This window comes from Sus scrofa, chromosome 4 (genome assembly GCF_000003025.6).
Source record: "Sus scrofa isolate TJ Tabasco breed Duroc chromosome 4, Sscrofa11.1, whole genome shotgun sequence".
NCBI classification, from domain to species: domain Eukaryota; kingdom Metazoa; phylum Chordata; class Mammalia; order Artiodactyla; family Suidae; genus Sus; species Sus scrofa.
In genome coordinates, this window is record NC_010446.5 from 14,531,730 (window position 1) to 14,553,045 (window position 21,316).

Genomic DNA, 21,316 nt, shown 5'->3' on the forward strand with positions numbered 1-21,316 from the left:
GAAGAGAGTCCCAAGTGGGACAAGAAGAGAGTCCAAGAACAGGTGGGAATCCCAAGACTTTACACGCGTGGAGGCATGAAGTCAGGCTCACCAGAAGACTATGGAAAAGTGGCTGGAAGCAAGAAGGAAAGGCAGACATGTGTTGTCATCAAAGTTAAGGGAGTATAACAATTTGGGAAGGAGAGAGTTCTCCATCGTGGCCAAGTCAAATAAGAGAACAACTGAACAGTGCCCTCTGGAATTTTTTTTTTTTTTTTTTTGTCTTTTTAGGGCCATACCCAAGGCATAAGAAGTTCCCAGGCTAGGGGTCAAATTGGAGTTATAGCCACTGGCCTATGCCACAACTACAGCAAAGCCAGATCCGAGCCATGTCTGCAACCTATGCCACAGCTCGCAGGCAACGCCGGATCCTTAACCCACTGAGGGAGGCCAGGGATCGAACCTGCGTCCTCATGGATACTAGTCAGATGCGTTTCCACTGAGCCACAAGGGGAACTCCTGTCCTCTTGATTTTTCACCAGCTGTGTCACCTTGAGCCATCCCCTCAACTCCTTCAGCCTCAGCTTCCTCATCTACACAAGAATGTTATGGTACCCACTCTAGCCAACTGTGAGGATACAGGGTGATGCATCCAAGGTGTCCAGTACAGTGTTAGACATGCTGGGCACTAAAGAAAATGCTCTGTTCTCAGTGCCCCACATCTTAGGTATGTCAGACAGACAGATGGAGGCAACAAGGAGAAAGAGGGCTGAAAGGATGAAGCCATGTGGAACCAATGGCTTTGAAGCACACTATGCATTTTGAAAAATAGCAACAGAGAGAAAAGAACTACAGTCTTTTTCCTTTTCTCCCTCTCTCTTCCAATGTTTCCTTTCTTTCCCCCACTAAATGTAGTTTATAATGCAGAAATTCCTGACAGCCTGACAAAGGGACCTTTTAAGCATATCTTAGTATTTACACAAAGAATTGCTGGTGTAGACATTTACGACAATCGTCATGAGTTTGGGATATAGTGTTACACTCTTAAGAAGGGCAGCTTAAACTCATGAACAGTTCACAGATAAATAAATAAATGCTCTGTAGAAACTAAATCTATCGATCAGTGATTTCAAAATTTCTTCCAACAGTTTTTGACACGATAAGCCAGGTAATGTTTATCAAATGAAATATTCTAACTACATTATTAAGGAGACCTTTGGACAACCACACTGACTTTCGGGTTGGTTTCAATGCTGACGAAATGATAGTCACCGAGAAGTTTCCCTGATGGCACACAGTTTCCTGTCAAGGATTAAGGTTCTGCCCCTTTTCCCCCCAAAAAAGGGGCAGGTGGAACTGGGAAAAGCATCTGCAGGTGTTTTTCTAATGTAAAAAACACTGTGCTTTACAGAAAAGAAGTCCACTGATTCTTTCACATATCTAAAGTATTCCCATCTTTCTAGCATAGTTTTTTTCCAAAGCTTCTTTTAGGATTGACCTAGCAATTCCTTCAATGCAGCCCTCAGTGCACAAAGCCTCTATCATAATCCCTTTCCTACCTGCTTATTTTGTGTTACATTCATCAATATCAAGGCTTCTAGGGGAGTCCTAACAGGGATCTCAATTTTCTCATACTCCTTTAGATGAACTTCTCTTTTCCACTCAACTTAGTATGGGTTAATGATCCTGAAGCTTATCCGGTGGCATCTCACTTTGGAATCTAAACAATGGGAGAAGGATCTCTTGCTCCAGTCTGTGTGTGTGTGGGAGACACACATGGAGGGGAGACAGCGAGGATGGGTATACACACTTGGTGCGCTCTCCCCTAAAGAAAGCAAAAGACCTGGGAGGAGAATGGGGCCATGCTCAGGTTCATGGAAGCCCTTTCTTTCTGAGCATCCCGGACAGGAAGACCAGCCTTCCCACCTGGGCCACTGGGGAGCACCCCAGCCACTACATGGCTGCCGATGTGAAGTCAGTAAGAACTTCTCTCTCGTGTTCTATGTCACACCCTCCGTGAACCAGAGGACCTGAACCACCAAGGGAACAAATTCACCATTTCCACTGTAACCAAACAGAAGGAGAAATGCTTGTCATTTTCTTCCTTCTGCTCTTGCCAAGTATCCATCAGAAACCTATTTAATGTGACTATAAGGTCAGAACAAAAAGAAACTAGCAAAAGGTCTATTTGGGGAATACTACATTTTTCTTTAAATCCATAAGTTAGCTTCTAACATGCATAAGTTCCGTGAGGATTCGGATAAACAGGAAGTCCAACTTCAAATCCCTTGTCTTTAGGTCAGACCACAGATCTACTGCACAGTATGAGGTCAATCCAAGGACATCAGGCTGGATCATTTCCTCGGTTATCACATCTCACCCAATACAATAAAGACTCTGGAATTACTAATAATCCGGTGGTTTATTAATGCTCTTTATCCTTTACTGCTCCATTCATTCCCATCTAGCAGACTATCAAATTCACTGATGTTGCCTTCTCTATAATTCATTTGGCTTCCTGACATTTGAAATTACTTCCCACTCCTAAAACTATCAAACTGCTTTGGCCTTCTGCTTCATCTCCTGGGAGAAAAGTTTCCTGACTCAATGCAAATGAATTCTCTCCATCGTTAATCTAATCGAAGCCACTGTACCACAAGAAAATAACAATAATCAAAATAAAAAAACAGTTTGGTGCTTCACAGTAGATAGTACATTTTTTATGTTTTCTTGATAGGCAAGAAATAGATTTATTAAGATAGGACACTTGTGAGAGATGCAAGCAGGCAGGCAAGGAGGCTCTGCCCCCAGGACCTGGTGTTTTATCATCCAAGGGGAATGCGGGTTGGAAAAGACCACCTCTTCCTCTTTCTTCAAGTCTATAGTCCATTTTTTAGAATCATTCATTTAATTTGATTCTCGTTGCCCAGAGAGATTGAATAACTTCCTTGAACCAAACACTGAATGGTGACAGAGCTGAAACGACAAGGTGGTCACCAGGTCTGAAAGCACAAACAAAATGATTTCAAAATGTGCTGTAATAGTATACCATTAAGCCATTTATTGTGTGTCCACCTATGTTCTAGACCTGGTGGCCACCCTGTAAAATCCAGATCTTCTAGCCATAACCTGTTTTCCTTGATTCCCCGCACATTTTACTCTGAAGTACTAAAGAAGGCGGCAGTTAGAGGAAAATACCATCTTAAATTGGATGACATTAAAAAATGCATAAACCAGCTTTCATATTCTGCTCTCCAACTTAACTTCATAACCACCTGGTGCATGGAGATTAAAAGCAATTACTATTTTCTCCATGCCGACCACATGAAGCCTCACTCTCTCACTTCATCCTCGCGACAGCCCCACATGGTATCATTACCCTCTTTTTACCAATAAAGAAACTGATGACCTTAAGAGGATGAGTCGCTCATCCAGTGTCACACAATGAGACAGTGGAGGAGCAAGGATGAGTCTACGACTTCTGACCCCAGTTGCAGTATTCTTTCCACCACCCCAGTGAAATATGCCTCACATGCTCCATTAAATGCCACCTACTGGCCATACCACTGCCTTCTTCCATGGAGAGACTTCTCCCCCACTGCTTCTAAAATCTGATCATGAATAAATCTGTAGTCTAAGCTGGCAAGAAAAAAGCAGTTCCTCAACTTACGTTAACAAATGCAACTTAGACTACTGCCTAGAGCATAGCAAGCACTAGAGAAATGGTAGGTTAATTATGTAGGTTTATTATTATTATTATGGGAAGACTGAATATACCTCCTTTTTAATATAATGGTTTCATAAACAAAATATTCTTTTCCTCAAGTAGTTCTTTAATATTAACAGAATCCCTTCTTATGCATGTCAAGTGAGTGTGAAGAGTTACTTCTCATTTACTCTTAAACCTTTATCTGTGGAAAATTTATTTATTTATTTATTTTTGTCTTTTCGTCTTCCTAGGGCCGCATCAGCAGCACATGGAGATGCCTGGGCTAGAGGTCCAATCAGAGCTGTAGCCGCTGGCCTAAGCCGCAGCCACAGCCACACCAGATCCAAGCCGTGTCTGTGACCTACACCACAGCTCACGGCAATGCCAGATTCTTAACCCACTGAGTGAGGCCAGGGATCGATCCCATGTCCTCATGGATACTAGTCTGGTTCTTTAACCACGGAGTCATGACAGGAACTCCACCTGTGGAAAATTTATGTGTAAGATTTTAAGCATATTTTATAACCAAGGTTAGACAAAAGCACTCTTACTCCCAACTGAAAACTACAACTCAAAGTGAATTCAACAAACTACATCTGTCCTGAGGCATGGAGATGTCATGAAAAGAGCCTTGAATTACATATCAAAAAAACCAAGGTTCAAGTCACACCTTGAGACTAAGCATGTGACCCAAGCATGTCCCTTAACCTTCCTGGGGCTCAGAGTCCATCATATCCTCCTTACTAACTGGGTAGGTTACTGTGATGATTCAAGGGGTCAGGATTCCAGGAGGGCTCCTCACCCCTCACCCGGGGCAAAGAGAGTTGGTTTCAGACTTTTTTCGTCAAAGGGCCAGGGCACTGAAAGAAGAAACTGATGACATTTCCAAATCTGGTTTAAGCAAACCATCAACAGCCTGCAGGCAGATATCAAATAACCAGGGAAGTCAGAGAATTGAATTCACTAACATCCACTAGGCTAGGCCTCCAGAACAAATGAATCACCAAACTGATACCTATCCCACACATGGGCTTTGTTACAGTTTTATTGAAACTGGATCACAATGCACTGCTTATGATTAAATCTTTTTTTTTTTTTTTTTTTAATTGGCTAGCCTGGAAACCTAGCCACAATGTTATTTCGATGGGAAACTGCATTCCAGGATTCAATTCAGGAATCCAAACGCTGGGAGTCTATCTTTTCTCTTTCCAGCTCCAAGAGCTAACAGCGACTCCCTTCTGATCTTCCTTCACCCTTTGGTGCTGTGGCCATTCAGATATCAGATGTCCGATGAGGACAGGCAAGGTCTAATAACTATATGCCATCTTTCACTTTTTTTCCTTTTTTTGTTACAACACATTCTCTTTTATCTACCATTGCCCGGTGAGGGGCATAGGAAAAATACTATTCTTACTCCCATTTTAGAAATGAGGAAGCTGAAGTACAGAGGTTTACGTGACTTGTCCAAGGTCACAGCCTGGCAGAAAGAGGATTAGAAGCCAGATCTTTATTTCCTAGCCCAACACTCTTATCAACGAAACACCAGCTGCTGAGAAATGGGGAGAAGGAAGTGAAGGTGATTGTGATTTACTGAGACGGACTTTTAACATAATTTCATCTGGCTTTGTGAATGTTCATTAATTTCCTTCTTCATTGTTGCCTGATGAGTTAGTCACTAAAACCATCAGATCAGAAAGTATAAATTGTTTTATATTATTTCCTCATTGTTACCGATAGATGTTCAAGTTTAAGTGTTTCATAATAAAGTGACTCAGAGACTAAGCAAGCCCAATCTACATTAGTCACTTGTTGAACTGTTACGTGAGATTTCCACCAAACTCTTGGGAGGTGGTGAGGCGGAGAAAAGGGGTAGGGAGGGAAGACAGAAATAAACATTTACCAAAAAGATGACTAAATTAAGGACCAAAAATGAATGTAAAATCTACACATTTATCCTTCCAGTTCAAGCTGGGGCATGAGAAAATGAATGGGAGGAGACAGCCCAAGCCACCTATGACCACTTATTCCGAGTTTAGGTGGTTTACAAGAGATCACCAATTTAAATGTGGTAGACATTTCCGTGACAGGAGAAAGAAGTTAAAAGTTAACAGGACAGAACGCTGAGCCCTTGCCTTTATACGGCACTTTTACCTCTCAAGGGCTTTCACATATGTTATCGCATTTTTTAATCAAGCAATCACTCTGTGATAGGCAGGGACAGATACTACTAAGTTCATTTTGCGAACCTGCTTAAGGTCACACAGCTTCTCCCTGGAGAGGGAGAGAAGAAAACTCAGTCGTTAAATGGAACATTAACACCAAACAATGTACTACTGTCATGGAATCACACACACTTTACCTTCCAAGGCAGAGCACTTTCATTCCATATGATGGCAGAAAATACCATTACTATTACAGAAAATGTGGCAGGACATGGTCTAACTCTACCTACGTCATTTCGAGGTGCTTTCAGTCACATCTTAAGAATTTCTCCTAAGAAAAAAAACTGAGCTTCTGACATTTTTGCTGAGGCTTTTGAAGACACGGTGTAACTACCCCTCATGAGCTCAGTTTAATTTTGATTCTGTAAGAGGGATGTCCCGAGCACACCCAGGATCTAGTCCATTGAGAGCTCCGATTTAGTGCTTCATGTGTCATTACTGGCTCCGGTGTCATGGCGGGGGCAAAAATAAGCCTCAGGGTGACAGAGTACCTGATGCGTGGAGTGGCTTTGCTCCTTGGTACCAGTAACATTCCAAGAAACGCAAATAGATGAGGCAGCTGGAAGGCAGGTACTGGAGCATGTGGGACCCCTGGATGTCAGTTAAGGAGAAAGTAAAAAGCAAGCAAGTCAGGACGTCTGGAAATCAACTGGGGGGTGCAATCACATCAAACTATTCCTGGCTATTGTTTCCAATTTCAAGTAACACTGACTTGGCCTTTCTAAATATCATTCTGTATTAGAAGAAAACTAAATGATTACTTTAAGATGAAAGAAAGGGTAGGAAAAATAATTAAACTGACTTGGTGTATTACTCTAGTCCATGAGATATGCATGTAAGAATTTTTCACTATTTTAAGGAACGCTATATATTATGTGACAGAAAGTTCCCTTAAAAAAAAAAAAAAAAGAAAAAAGGCCCAGAAAGAAATGAAATTCAAAAAGCTCAAGTGGTTAAACTATCAGGTTGGCCATGGCACAAAAGAATGAAAGATTAAGTGTCACTATTACTAGAAGCTTGATGCTTTTAAGAGAGAAACAGAATAGGAAGAAATCCTCTCCGTTCTCTGAATGACAGTTCCCCGGGCACTGGCTCCACTTCAGAACGAAAGCGCTTTTCCTTGTAGTACAACTGCAAACTCACACAGAGCTTGAGAAAAATAAAATCCATTTATATTCTCTCCATTTATACTTTCCCTTCTTTCACGTATTAACGATTTATATGGATGGCACATGTGAAATAGAGCCAACCACTTGCACATGATACATCAGAGGAATAAGTCCTACACATTTTTCTCTCCCCATCTTTTTCACACACGTACTGCTAATAAACAACCACTATTTGAACATGGAAGTGTAACTGAAGAAATATTTCCTCTGTGCACAGGGGTGTAGAATTATGCTACTTATTGAACTAGCAGGCTTTTAAGGGACTTTGGTTTGCTTTAGAAAACCTCAAAAGTTATTCCTGAACGGCCAAAGTTTTTACTTAGCCGACTGTCCTCACCTGCAGTATGCCCCTCCCCTCTCCTTCCTCTGCCATGAGCCAGCCTATGTTAAAGGGCACGATGGCTTTCTCGCCGCTCCAGACATTAACAGGCTTGCTGATCAGGGGCCCTCACAGCCGACTGGCCAAATGCCATGCTTCTCACTGGCCTCGCACTGCCGGGTCCCCGAGATTCTGCCCAGTCCCTTCTGCTTTCAATACTACGAGCACCAAATTCCCCCGAACATCCTCTCTGCCCGCATTACCAGAAGACTCCTTCTAAGGAAAGCGGCCCTTCCTTCAACCCCTCAAGGACGTAATCACCTCTGGCCTTTCCCAACTCTGCTGCCGGCTCTGCTTGCTAAATTTTAACTCAAAAGTCCTCGTTAGATACTATTTAAACTTGATCAAGGAAAATGACTTCTCCTTCACAGAACTTTATAAATGAGTCTGAGAGAACTGATTTAGGTTATCGCTTTTCACTGGTTCCAGAACTCTCTGACCTATATTCGATCACCTCCACTTGCAGCAGAAGTGGAGGCTCAGAGTTAGAGGGTAGAAAAGCCAGAATTTAAGCGAAGGCTCTTTTCCCTTACTCTGAATTTCTTAGGCATATTTTCACTCTTCGTGTCAAACTATCTTCACTGTTAATATTATTTTGTAACTATCTCATATACACATGTCAAGAGGCTTCTGTATCTTCATTAGACTAAGCATAGCATTGGCACCAAGTGAACAACTTAATTGGGAGGTTACTAAACAAGCAACTGCTTTCAACTCCACACTTTGCACATGCATTCATTTTACAGTGAACCCTCCCATTTGGTGAGCCATTCTGTGGTTCAGTCTGTTTTCCCATCTCTCTCTTGCAGTTAGCTCACGCTCTTTCACTGCCCTTAGGCACCACTGTCAGATAGTGGGGAAAGGCCTACATCTCAAGATCTTTAATACTTACCAAGTATGGTGAAAAGTCTGCCATGGAAGGAGACTAAAGTGATTAACTAAAATAAGGGTTTGAAATAATCCTTGCGGGAAAAGAATCTGAAAAGGAATGGATGTTCGTATACGTAAAACTGATTTACTTTGCTATACACATAATTAATACAACTTTGTAAGTCAACTATATTCTACCAAAACTTAAAAAATAAGGGTTTGACGCTACATACAGATCATGCCCAATGTCAGAAATAAGCAGAAGTTTGCCATATTAAAGAACATTCAGGAGTTCCCGCTGTGGTGCAGTGGAGACAAATTCGACTAGTAACCATGAGGTTGCGGGTTTGATCCCTGACCTCACTCAGTGGACTACAGTGCTGTAAGCTGTGGTGTAGGTCGCAGACGTGCCTCAGATCCCGCGTTGCTGTGGCTGTAGTATAGGCCAGCAGCTGTAGCTCAGATGAGACCCCAAGCCTGGGAACCTCCGCATGCCACAGGTGCGGCCCTAAAAAGAAAAAGAAAAAAAAAAAATTCACGTCTTTTAAATAATTCAAATAATTAGCTGCCAGGGTTGCCTGGTGCCACTGAGGGCAAGGTGTTCAACAATCAAGTCCTGGGCTGACCCAGGCCTTTCAAAATCTGTACACTTTTCCTGTCCACACTGCTGCTCTGTTCCTTCTTACTCTGTCCCCTCCTCTCTTCCTTTCTTTGAAAACACTGCCTTCTCAGAAAGGATGTAGGTTCGATCCCTGGCATTATTCAGTGGGTTAAAGATCTGGCGTTGCGGTGAGCTGTGGTGTAGGTCACAGACATGGCTCAGATCTGGTATTGCCATGGCTGTGGTGTAGGCTGGCAGCTGTAGCTCCCATTTCACCCTTAGCCTGGAACTTCCATATGCCCCAGGTGTGGCCCTAAAAAAAAGAGAAAGCACTGCCTTCTCTCCACCTTCCTGAGTCAATACTCCACACAGGGGTCTTATTTGTTTCAAACAGAGACTCTGAGAGCCAAGCAATTACTGCATGTGTTTAAAAACTTTGGCTTCCTCTTTTTCACTGCTGAAATAATGCATGGTCTTTTCAGAGGTCTGGCCCTTCCTGATCTTCTGCATAGGAACATCCTGTCCCCTGGATGCCGCAGCATCTCTACCACTAACTGCCAGATCTGCTGGATCCATCTCTTGGCCTCTTCTGGAAGGTGTAGGAACTCAGACTACAGAAGCCTTTTCCCCAGTGGGTTGTGTAGAGTTACCAGTCCTGTCCTCAAAGAGGTTTGTAAATAAGTTTAGGAAATTACTAAGTATCCCTCCTTTGGAGAATCACAAGGCATAAAAGCATATTAAAGGCTTTGGAGTCTTTAAGGAAATTCTTTTAATCAAGCATTCCCCAAACTTATTTGACCACAAAATCCTTTTTTTTTTCCTATTATACTTACTCACATCCTGATGAATTAGTATTATGGAGCAAACTTGTGAAAATGCTGCATGAGAGGCACATTAAGGCCCAGTAGAGTGTAAACGTTTTAGAATTCTGAATAAAATCCAACACTTAATACCTGCAAAATAGCAAGACGGATTTCTATAAACTACCCATGATACTCAGCCTTAATATAGCACAGACCAGAATGTTCTACAGCTACCTTAGTGGGTAACCTAAGAGATTCAGATCTGATGCTTCCCTATAGAGGTAACTTAATTAGCGAAATATTATATCCAGAACTAACACTCTGTGTATTAGAAAAAATACTACCAAACACAACCTTAAGTTGGGAATAACTGCAGAGGGAGTTCTAAAGCAATGGAGTAGGAATTTGTTACCAGTAATCACAGAAAGAGACACATTCTGTGGCCAAGAAGCTGAAGAACGAATACCTATGTCAGCTTTTTTTCCCTGGCTAATTTCCACATCTGGGCAGTATTCCTATAGATGAGAAGGCTTATATATGGAGCATTTGTTAACTCTGACAAGAAAGGTATTAAGCGACCACACCTCAGGCTGGAGGGCCAAGTGCTGGAAGCAGGGAGTGGAAAAGAGGGGATTCTGCAGTTTTTTCCCACCTGTTTCCAAGAGATTTTTCACTAATTCCACTGTCACCTCTCACCTTCTTGCTAGTCCACTGACAATACTAATTTCTCTCATGCTCAGGAATCTTCTATCCTCCAGTGTAATGATCCCAAACGAATTTCCCCTCCTTCCTCTTTTGCCGATGACGCATAATGTGCGATGTACTCTTACATTTGGTCAGCAGATGATCATAGCCAATAAATCACAGCCTCTGCCCTGGAACTTTCTGCAGCTACTAGAGATTATTAGCTTTCTAAGTGAGACGTACTCCCCAACCCCGGCCTAACTAAGACAGTAACTCCCAACTTAACCCCATGAGATTTAAAGTAATAGATAGTGAGCTAACTTTAAAATAAGATTTACTAAAGGCAAAGCTTACCAGCTGATGAAGGGTGAAGGGTGAGGAAGCACAGGGAAGTGAGAGCCAAAAACATTCTAAACTAGGTGCATAACGTCAAGGCCCAGGTAAGCTATACCTTTGACCCACTTCATTCTTTTATTCTATCTAAGACTGTGTGAGTTTCAAACAAGTTACATGAGACATATTTCCACTCTTCTAACTCTCAACATACTAGTTTTAAAAGGCAGATTAAATGTTCAGGTTAGCTTATCAGGTGAGAACCACAGTTCCCAGGGTGTATCTGTGAAGAGATTTATAAGAAACGATACAAGTGAACTTATCTAGCAACTAATTGCTCCTATTAGGTTAATAAGGAAAATATCCTCCCTCCCTAGGCTTTTTGTAGGAGTTGTTATAAAACACTGACTTCAAAAACCACAAACAACTATGTGGCAGCAATCTGATTTAAATGCTTTCAAATCTTAGATAATCTGTAAGATGCTTGCAGCACAAAAGAAAATAGTAGAAGTGGAGAAAATACAAATGCTCTGGATTTTCCAATAAGGTAACATGGTGAAGCAGCACATACTAAAAGAACAATATACAGGTAAAATCTGACAATTCTTCTAAGATTTAAAGTTTGCTATAGTGAAACTGGACAATTAAGTATAATGAGAAATAAATGCCAAAGTATAATGTGAATCTTAAGCTTTACTTTTGCTAAACTCTAAGACAAGACTGCTCATTGAGAAGCAAAGAAAGTGTATATCTTACCACTGACCGTTAATAATAACATCTGTAACTAATCTGATCTGTTAGGCTATCTGTCATTTGGCTTTGGGGAGCTCACGCTTTTTCACTATGAGAATTAAGGTTATATAAAAGTTGCGAGGACCACCCCCACAACAGTGGTTGGACTCTTTTATCATCTCTTATTTGAAAAAAACATGTATTTGAGAATAGATTTGAGGATTCACTGAACTAAGCTGGTGCCCACCTTCTGGAACCTGAAGACCACAAGACAGGACTTCAGGTTTAGTTCAAAACCATTACATAAACCCAGAACCAGAAATACGCAGTGCACAGTATTACCACTGTTTGTTCAATACATGATAAAGAGTCTGACTTCAAGAGGGATATCGCCTTTGTCAGTGAAATGGCTTGAGAGGCAGAATACCAGTAATGAAATGACTCTTAAATCAACTATCACCATAACCTGCTTTACTAATAAGCACAGCTCCTGGCAAGCCGTAGGCGCTCCCATCTGTGAATGAATGAATCCTTGACCAACCTTAGGTAGGCTACTCAACTACTCTCCATACTTTACGCTTTCTGTACATAAAAGGAGACCTTCTCTGGCTGAATTTTCTCAAATTCAGACTTAGTTGTGGTCAAGGCACTCTGAAACTCTGACATCAAGAAAATTTTTTAAAAGATGCTTTCAACATGTAAGAGTGACTCAAGACAGAGAAGTTACATATCACGATCCCCATATGGAGGCTCATTTGACTTTCATCTTAGATTAAATATCACCTCATGAGGAAGGAGTCCCCCAGCCACCAATCATCCCCCCACAGATATTATGCCCCCTGAGTTATTCCCTGTCCTTGAATACTTCACTCTGCCTTTGTGGTACACAGCACGACAATCACTAAGTAACATCTGTATTGCCCTTACTTAAATGTTGGACTCCCTCTCCAGACTTCAGACATTCTGAAGGGGGGGGGTCATGTGGGCTTTGCTGCTGACCTCCTATTTCTTGCACCTAGAAGTACCTGGTGCATAGGTGTTTAGAAAATATTTATTCAGTGAGTGTTTGAGAACAAAAAAGCCAGCCAGCAGTGCTCCTTCAAAATACTCAAATAATAAAAGCTTAGAAATCACGGAAGGGAACATTAGGTCATCAAAAGCGCAGGTTCGGGACATCGCGCTGTTCTCCACAGGGAACTGAGAAAAGTTTTCCCCAGCACTAACAGCGATAAAAGAAGTAAGTGCATCATAGCCTATCTGTGTGCCATTTCACAGCTTTCAAAACACTTTCATCACATGTGTGGTCTCATGACTGAAAAGTCTCCAAAGAGTTCATACAGAATTCTTTGCAGTTCAACACTACAAACAAGAATTGTGCCAGGTATATAACCCATTTATCCTGAAAGTTTTTATAAATGACTTACAGGCTGTCTGGGAATTTTTTTTTTTTTTTTTTTTTTAAGTGCTCACTGCATAGTATTTCCTCTACAAAATAGCTGGGACAAAGTCCTATTAAAAAAAAGTTTTGGAGCACTAAAACAAACACTGATCCCAAATAAAATCTTCAGGTATTGTAAAATACAGTAGCTTTATTTTCTCAAAGGACAAAGAATGGCAATCCGAGAGCTTCCACTGAATGCCAAAGGGACTTTGCAGGGATGGTTGGTAAACTGAGCCACACCTCTAGGGTTCCAAAGTGAATTTCTAAAACCTTCTCAGAGGTGTGTAACCTTCAGGATTCTGTGAAGGTGAGAGCGGGAGAGAGACCTTTATTTAAATAATAAACTTCAATGCTTTTTGATGATGAAAAAATTTTTTTTCCAACTTTCTATGACTATATGAAAATTCATCAACAAAAAGACCTCAAGGTGGATGAAAATCTTGGCAAATGATACAGTAACGGAAGTACTGTAGCTCTAAAAACGTCTGGCAGGGCAGAAGTTAAAAGGGACTCATATAGGTTCCTATCATCTGTATTCGGTCTTAATAATCAGACTTAAAACAGTCGCTTTGTCTTAGAGATCATAAATACCATATACTGTAACTTTACTAGCTTATAGCTAATCCTCTATGATACTTGAATTCCAGAGGAGGACAGTTCAAAGCCAATAAAAGTTTTATTTCAAAGCCCTAAAATAAAGCGAGCAAAGTACTTGTTTTTAAGAAAGATCCTGTTCCACCTTCCTAAGGAGTTTTGTTTAGAAGTCTGGGTTTGCAATAACATATTATCTTTATCTCCACCAAATTTTATGAACATCAAAGTGTTTGATACATACTATCTAATCTGAGTGACATAATAATCTTGTGAAACAGGCAGGCCAAGAATTTTATAGGTGAGGAAAGTGAGGTTCTAAGAGGTTAAGTTTCTTGACCCAGGATCATAACTTAGAAAATGGAAGCACAGGGGTTGGAAGAGTTTCTGATCTCTAGGCCATTGCTATTTTTAAAGAGTTGTACAGGAGTTCCTGTCGTGCTGCAGTGGAAACGAATCTGACTGGGATCGATGAGGATGCAGCTTCCATCTCTGGCCTCACTCAGTGGGTTAAGGACCCGACGTTGCCATGAGCTGTGGTGTAGTTCGTAGACGTGGCTCGGATCCAGCGTTGCTGTGAGCTGTGATGTAGGTCGGCAGCCACAGCTCCAATTTGACCCCTAGCCTGGGAACCTCCATAAGCTGCAGGGGTGGCCCTAAAAAGACAGAAAACAAAAAACAAAAAACTTTCCTGTTTAGTAGGCTTCGGCTAATGGGATGAGGCCTCAGGATGAAAGAAATGCTGTTAGCTATTCAATGTGGATGAGGGTTGCTTTTACTTTTTCCTTCTTTTCTTTTTTATGAGTCACTCAGTTTTCTGAAGAAGGAAAAATTCATTTTTTTTATGTACAAATACCTTAAGTATCTGTGAATCCTAGAGTTTAATAGAAAAAAAAAAATCCACATTGAGTTAACTTCCAAAATCTGTTTTCTTATCTATAATATACACTTGCTGTTACATTTGCAAAACCTCAAGGTTAAAGATACAAAGGCCTATCAAATAACCTCCACAGAATATAAGGGTCAAAGCAGGATTGATCTAGATAATAAGCCAACTCTGATCTTAGGGAAAAAACACACTTTATTCTATAAAGTCAGCCTTGTTCTTTTAAGTCAGTGGATTTCAACCCTGGATACACATTAGGATGAGTTTTGAAAAAACACTAGTGCTCCAATCCTGCTCCAAACCATTGAAATCAGAATCTCTTCAGTGTAGAGACTGTCCTAGGAGTCAGCTGAAGTTAAAAACCTTTGGTCTACGTGTTTTGCTATCCAGTTTCAAAGACTCCAACACGATGTCATTTTCATATTTTCCTACGGAAGAAATATTCACAGTACCAAGACTAACAGTCACAATGGCTAGAAATACCAGAATTTTATAAGTTGAATGAGTTTATTACTTGGATAGAAACAGACATTCTTAAGTTAGCCACAAATGCTACACTTAATAAATATTAACCATTAAAAAAAAAAAAAAGAATTTTAAAGAGAAAAAAAAAAAAAAAACAGGAAAAAAATGCATATAACCATGAACATATAACCATGCAATACTCATTTAAGTATGGCTTAGGTATTAAACCATATTAAAAAACTTATCATCCCCTGAGTAGTAGCCAAGCTTGTAAAATATTTGATTTTTGGAATTTTCCTATAGATATAAGTAAGAAAAGGCAAATAAAGAAACCAGAAGTACAAGACTTCTAATTACACAGGTACATGAAATCAGTTCAAAGGGGAGTTTCCACTGCTCAGAGGACAAAGCACTTCTCAGAAACATTACTGCAATCATATTGCTCATTTCTTACTCAACCCGGTACTGCTGAAAAGGATGTTGCTATGTTCCCACCTTAACTGCCTATGTGTTGTTCCTGTGACAGCCGGAGCCAACAAAGATAACTTTGGCTTCTGGAAAGACCAAAATGCCAAGCTTCTTTATTTTTAAACATGCTCTAAAACTCTTCCCTATTATCTGGTTCTATGAATTTTGCAATAGCTGTATATTAGTTAAAGCTGGAGAATGAGTAACTAAACCTGGTCTAAATTGTATGCTTAAGCAAATACAACAATAAAAACAAGTTCTACGCAATTGCTGGGCATTTTATTTTAAAAACCACTCACATGTGAAGGAAGCTTAGACTAAAAAATGTGAACCAAAAAAAAAAAAAAAAAAAAAGCAAGGAAATCTAAAATAGATGTAATACCTTAATTAAACCCAGGTGGCCAATCTGGGAAAATATTTAAGATTCCTATCCTAGGAACTTCCTGATTAAGAAGATATTAATAGCTACTATGGTAAGGATAAGAAAATATTAAAGGTTAGAGAAGAATTTTGGTTTTGTGTTTCTATTTCTAAGTCAGCTGTAACCAAATATAACCGAGTGAGATAAACTTACATGGTTTATTGTAGATTGAACAGCCTTTAAATAATGGTTTAGTTCCCGATCCATGATTGCAAATTCAACCATCGCCTTATCCATACTGTACTCACTACTCACTTCAGCTGGAAAAAAAAAAAAATATTATTTCTCATTTAAAATGCCGCATCTGGAAACAGCTGTACAATGTAAGTTATCAGTCAATGGTCTCTCTAAATGATTAAATGATTTTGTAAAGGTATTACATATTTTCAACATATGCCTGCCTCATTCAAAGTTTGAAGAACACACCCAGTAGAAAAAAGCTCAAAGGCAGGAAGGGAGAGGAAACTCTGGAGTTCCAGGCTGTGCCACTTACCTGGTTAACTTTAACCAACACTACGCTTTTCTCAGCCTCAGTTCCCCTCATCCATTAAAGCTGCCCAGTTATATCTCTGCACATGAAACTCATAAGGTTGTCAAAGATCAAATAAGGAAAAGGAGTTCCCTTCGTGGCTCAGTGGTTAACGAACCTGACTAGAATCCATGAGGATGCGGGTTCGATCCCTGGCCTTGCTCAGTGGGTTAAGGATCCGGCGTTGCCATGAGCTATGGTGTAGGTCGCAGATGCGGCTCAAATCCCGAGTTGCTATGGCTGTGGTATAGGCCGGCGGCTGCAGCTCCAATTCGACCCTTAGCCTGGGAACCTCCATGTGTCGCAAGTGCAGCCCTAAAATAGCAAAAAAAAAAAAAAAAAAAAATCAAATAAGGAAGACAGCCACTTCTAGTAATGGTAAGTTGGATTGGACCAAGCCTCCTAATGAAGAAAACTAAAATGGATAAAACAGGAAGAAAAAAAAAAAAACTCCCTATAAACAAGATAGTAAACAAGATAGTAAGAACCAACTAGGGCAAAATCTAGGGAAAATCAAAAAAGAAAAAAGCAGAACGCAGGACACCAAAGTCGTATACCCTCCCCCAATAAGCTGGGTCCCCACTCCTCAGAATGAAGATGAACCACGAGTTATCGCATCCTGCTCATCCAGGCCGCTGCAAGGTTGGCCGTGGCCGCTGAGCAGAACAGGGAGAAGGAGGAGAGAAAACAAACCTGTTTCAAAAAAGCTGTGGCAACGAGCCAGCCTTTGCAACAAGCCAGCCTTCCTGGACTGGCAGCCTGGGTTCCCGCTCAGATGAGTGGTCCCAGGAACCTAAGCTCTGACCTTGGTGGGAGGTGGTCTCACAGTCAAAGTACCCACATGTACTCCCTCTGGAGAAGACGCTTTGGTCTGAGGCCTCAAATAACCCTACAAATAATTGTTAAGGAAAATGAGCAGACGGGGAGGGGAGGAGGGGAGGGGGGAGTTTAAACCAAACCCAAAAAACAAAACAAAGCAAATAAAACCCAAAACCTCACAAGAAAACAAGCCACCAAGAGTAAGAATCAGCAGAAACAAATCCCCAAACGTTCCAGATACTGGAATTATCCATCAGCCAGGGCATGAAACAACTCTGCCTAGTATAGTTAAAAAAAATTAAAAGACCCTCAGGGAACAGGGGACTATGAAAAGTGATTAGTAGATTGGAAAAGTGAGATATATACTTAAAAGTGTTTTTTAAACTGTTTTTTTTTTCAAGCTCTAAACGTACAATTTAATAGATCAGGAAAAGAGAGGGAATACAGGATAATAAAAATGTTAACATTAAAAATCTGAAAAATGAAAATAAAACTGATATCCTTAAATCACATTTGGAAATGCACAAAGACTCTTCATTCAGATACCTTAGTTCAGATAAATATCAGTATTTCTTGTCTACTCTGAAGAACAATACAACAGATCTTTTCAAAGTCATGAAATAAGGTAAAAGCCACTTATATTTGGCTTTTTTTTTTTTTTTTTTTTTTTTTTAGAGCTGCACCTGAGGCACATGGAAGTTCCCAGGCTAGGGGTGGAATCTGAACTGCAGCTGCCAGCCTACACCACAGCCACAGCAACGTGGGATACGAGCTGCGTCATGCCCTATTCCTTAGCCCACCGAGGAAGGCCAGGGATCGAATCCCCATCCTCATGGATCCTAGACAGGTTTGTTACCCCTGAGCCATGATGGGAACTCCACATTTGGCTTTTAAGAAATGATTTTTTAGACCTTTAAATTAGGCTTTGGTTTTACAATAGTCGTGCTTTTCATAAAATATCTCCTGGGTTATTCTGCTTCTGCTATAATACCTCTTAGCTTCTAACACCCAGACGTCACAGAATATGCATATACCTCAATATAAGTTTTTTGTGTGTGTTTTTGAGGAGCGGGGAGGGGTAGTGTTTATACCTAAGAAACATTTCTATTTACATTCCCCAAATTAAATGCAACATTTTTAACAAAACAGTGTATGAGAAAGGTCTCAAGTCATATTCCAAATTAAACTATTAGATTATCAATCATAGATCGATATTTTGAAGACGTCCAAACATCAACAAAGGAGATAGGTTGTTTAGCTGTTGCTGGTGCCAATGCCATATAGACAGCAACTGTTCGTTAAAAAAGATATTAATTGCTTGATGATCAGGAAGAGAATTTTAAACAATTTATATCCTAATAAGGGTGGGTTGTGACTTACACAGGCATGTTACATTTCAGTAAGGTGGTTAGGGGTTTGAGGTTGACCTATAATTTACTTTAATTTTTTTCCCATTTGGTTTCACGCAAGCCTTATCTAGTTAAAGGAAATGATGGTGTGGGTTGGTTTTTTTTTTTTTTTTTTCCTCCCCCTTTCTTAGTGGACTCAGTATATTTTCTGAATACTGGATTCTGATACTGAGACCAGAGAAAAAGTTGGTAAAGCTGGTAACCTGAGCAAAGACCAAGAGCATAAACTGCTTTTTCAAAAACGCAATAATGAGAGGCGACTTCCAACTAAACAGAAACCCACTAGAGGATGTATCTACTGGAGGTAAAAATCCTTGAGGTATAAGAAATAAAATTTGTTGGGGCTTAAATCAATGGGAATTGACAGAATGTTGGCAACCTCTCTCTGGAATTAAATGTGTTAACTTTTGAAAGCACTTACAAATGTGCCTTTGACATTAAAAATGAGGTTTGCAAAGTAAGCAGGATGATCAAGGTCCCATGGAAAACAGCAAGGCTTGAGCCAGCCAGTGATCTCGAATACAAGGCCTTCCCTGCAAAGGAGAATGCCCGCGATGGCTGGGCCAATATTTGATGGCATGGAGCCTAAGGGAAGCATCTGCCGAGGCCAACTGTGGCTCACACGCAGCCTCGGCTCAGGCTCCAGGGCCCAGCGATGTTGGGGCAAGCTTGAGCACCCAAGTGCTGAACAGGGTAGCCTAAGGCAACAAAGGGAAGGCACCGGGAGAGAGCAGGAAGCTCCTCCGGAAAAGAACTGAGAACCACCCCACACCTGAAGTGATGCTCAGTCAGGTAAGTTCAGACTCAAGTCAGTGTTTTGGTCCACTGGGGGAAGGGGCTTGGAGGGGCCAAAGATGGAAGAAAGATCTAGAAGGGACTCCCACAGCGGTATCTAGAAGAGAGGCCAAGAGAATATCCACAGCTATTTTAGATTATTTTTGTGATTCTTTTTGTTCTTGTTAACCCTTGTTTCCCTCTTTTAAAGGATGTTATTTATTTGTATTCCTGTTTTAGAAATACCAAGCAAAGAAAGGCACAGGGAACGTGCCCCATGCTGCTAATAAGAAGTGCGTTGGGGAAAGAGCATAGCTTTGCATGAGGCAGGCAAAAGAACTAAATAAGTCCCTGAAGAACTCAGGAGGAAAAGAGGGATAAACACATAAACAGGGAACTAGCTGTTGACTGAAAGTGGCTTGGAGATAGGGAGGTGCCGAGGGACTGACCAGCCAAAGGTTCCCTGCCCCTTATTCCACCATATAGAAGCCCACTACCCCAATTCTCCCACTCTTACAGAGAAAGCCCTTCCTAGAAATCCACACCAACCAAATCCTACACATCCTTCAAGAGCTGAACTCAAGCCCTTCCTGCTTTTAATCTCTACCAGCCTAGAAGGGTCTCAATTTATCTTAACATCTACAGTTGATACTTTGGCGCTTTTAAATATAAACGGTCTTGTCTTCTTATATGAATTTGTCTCACTTCTCCAAACAAACTTTAATCCATTGGAGGGCAAGAATGATGCTTTAATGCTCCTGGAATTCAACAAAGAATTACAGCAACTCTTCCTTCAAGATTCTTATGTGGCCATCATATAAATTTGAAAATCAAACTTTTACCAAACTACAAATTGCCCTGCCTCTGATATTCAATTGAGTCAAAATGTAAAGAAGACATGTAATAGAAATTCATTTGCCTGTTCTATTTTCATTTCACTTTTCCTATGGAAAAATGTTGGCACCAGTGCAGGGCGGGGGGCATTATAAAAGTGATGTTAACGTTCACAGGATGACAATTTCAAAGAGGAAAATATTACTGTACACCTCTGCAAGCCTGGAAAGTGACTGCCATGATTAAAAATATACATATAATAATAATAACAGCTGTAACTAAGACTTGTGTTATGCGCCGAGATCGTACTGAACACAATATTTACATTAAACCTCACAGCAACATTAAGAGATAGGTAGCTTTATCTCTGCTTTACATATAAGAAAACCGAAACACTAAGCAGTTGAAGTAACTTGCTCTAGGACACAAAGGTTGTGAGCGGCAGAGCTACGCCTCCAACTCAGACCTTCAAGGTGCAACGTTTGCACACTTGTCCGCCTGGACTAAAAGGTGCTTAAACACAAGAAGGACAAGCAGCTCCAACGCCTCCATAAATATCCAGGGAACAAACCCTCGGGGCAGGGGGAAGAAGAAGACTGCCATGGCCCTGAGCTTCATCTCAGTTCCAGGTGGCCTGTTCCAAGTAGGACACTAGCCAATGCCACTCAAATGCTAACAGGCCTGATCCAGGAAAAGCTTTTCCAAATTCCTAGCCGAGGAAACCGAGGACAAAAAGGAAATGCTTTTCCCCTTTGAGAAGATTACTAAATTTTAAGGTTGGTGAAGAGAGTGGTCTTCCCCGTCCACGAGGCTTACTGGAGGGGCTGTAAGAGCAATCAGGACACTCACTGAATGCCAGGAGAATAACTAAGTCAGCTCTAGCTGCTGGTAGGTCAACCTGCACCAGGCCAAGAACACCAGCTGCAACAGAGATGGCAGCAGCAGCCACTTGATGGCAGCAGCAGAGAAATGTTTAAGGGGAAGGGAAAGGGCCCTGGAAGGCTCCAGCTGGCAAAGATACTTCTGAGTGTCAAAACCATTTCCACTACCTATGCTTTTGACTGTCCTTGGCTGGCCAAGTGGGGTCTGAGTCTAGGAATAGACTCATTTCTTCAATACGCTTTCATTCCCTATAATCGACCCTTGCTTATGTTAATCAAATGAACCTAAGTGATACCCTGCAACATACCTCTTTCAG

At 41.0% G+C, this 21,316-nt stretch overlaps 1 protein-coding gene across 7 annotated transcripts in view; it reads right to left on the minus strand.

Annotated features, from left to right (window-relative positions):
• NSMCE2 (NSE2/MMS21 homolog, SMC5-SMC6 complex SUMO ligase) overlaps positions 1 to 21,316 on the minus strand; it is a 238,870-nt gene that overhangs the window by 172,407 nt on the left and 45,147 nt on the right. For 5 of the 7 annotated variants that reach the window (XM_021088937.1, XM_021088938.1, XM_021088935.1 and 2 more), the window contains exon 3: positions 15,907 to 16,013. In XM_021088937.1, the coding sequence (XP_020944596.1) occupies positions 15,907 to 16,013 (107 nt within the window). Of the gene's footprint in view, positions 1 to 6,401; positions 6,502 to 9,762; positions 9,883 to 15,906; positions 16,020 to 21,316 lie in introns of those variants that run through there. The other 2 variants (XM_021088939.1, XM_021088941.1) reach the window with 2 other exon arrangements.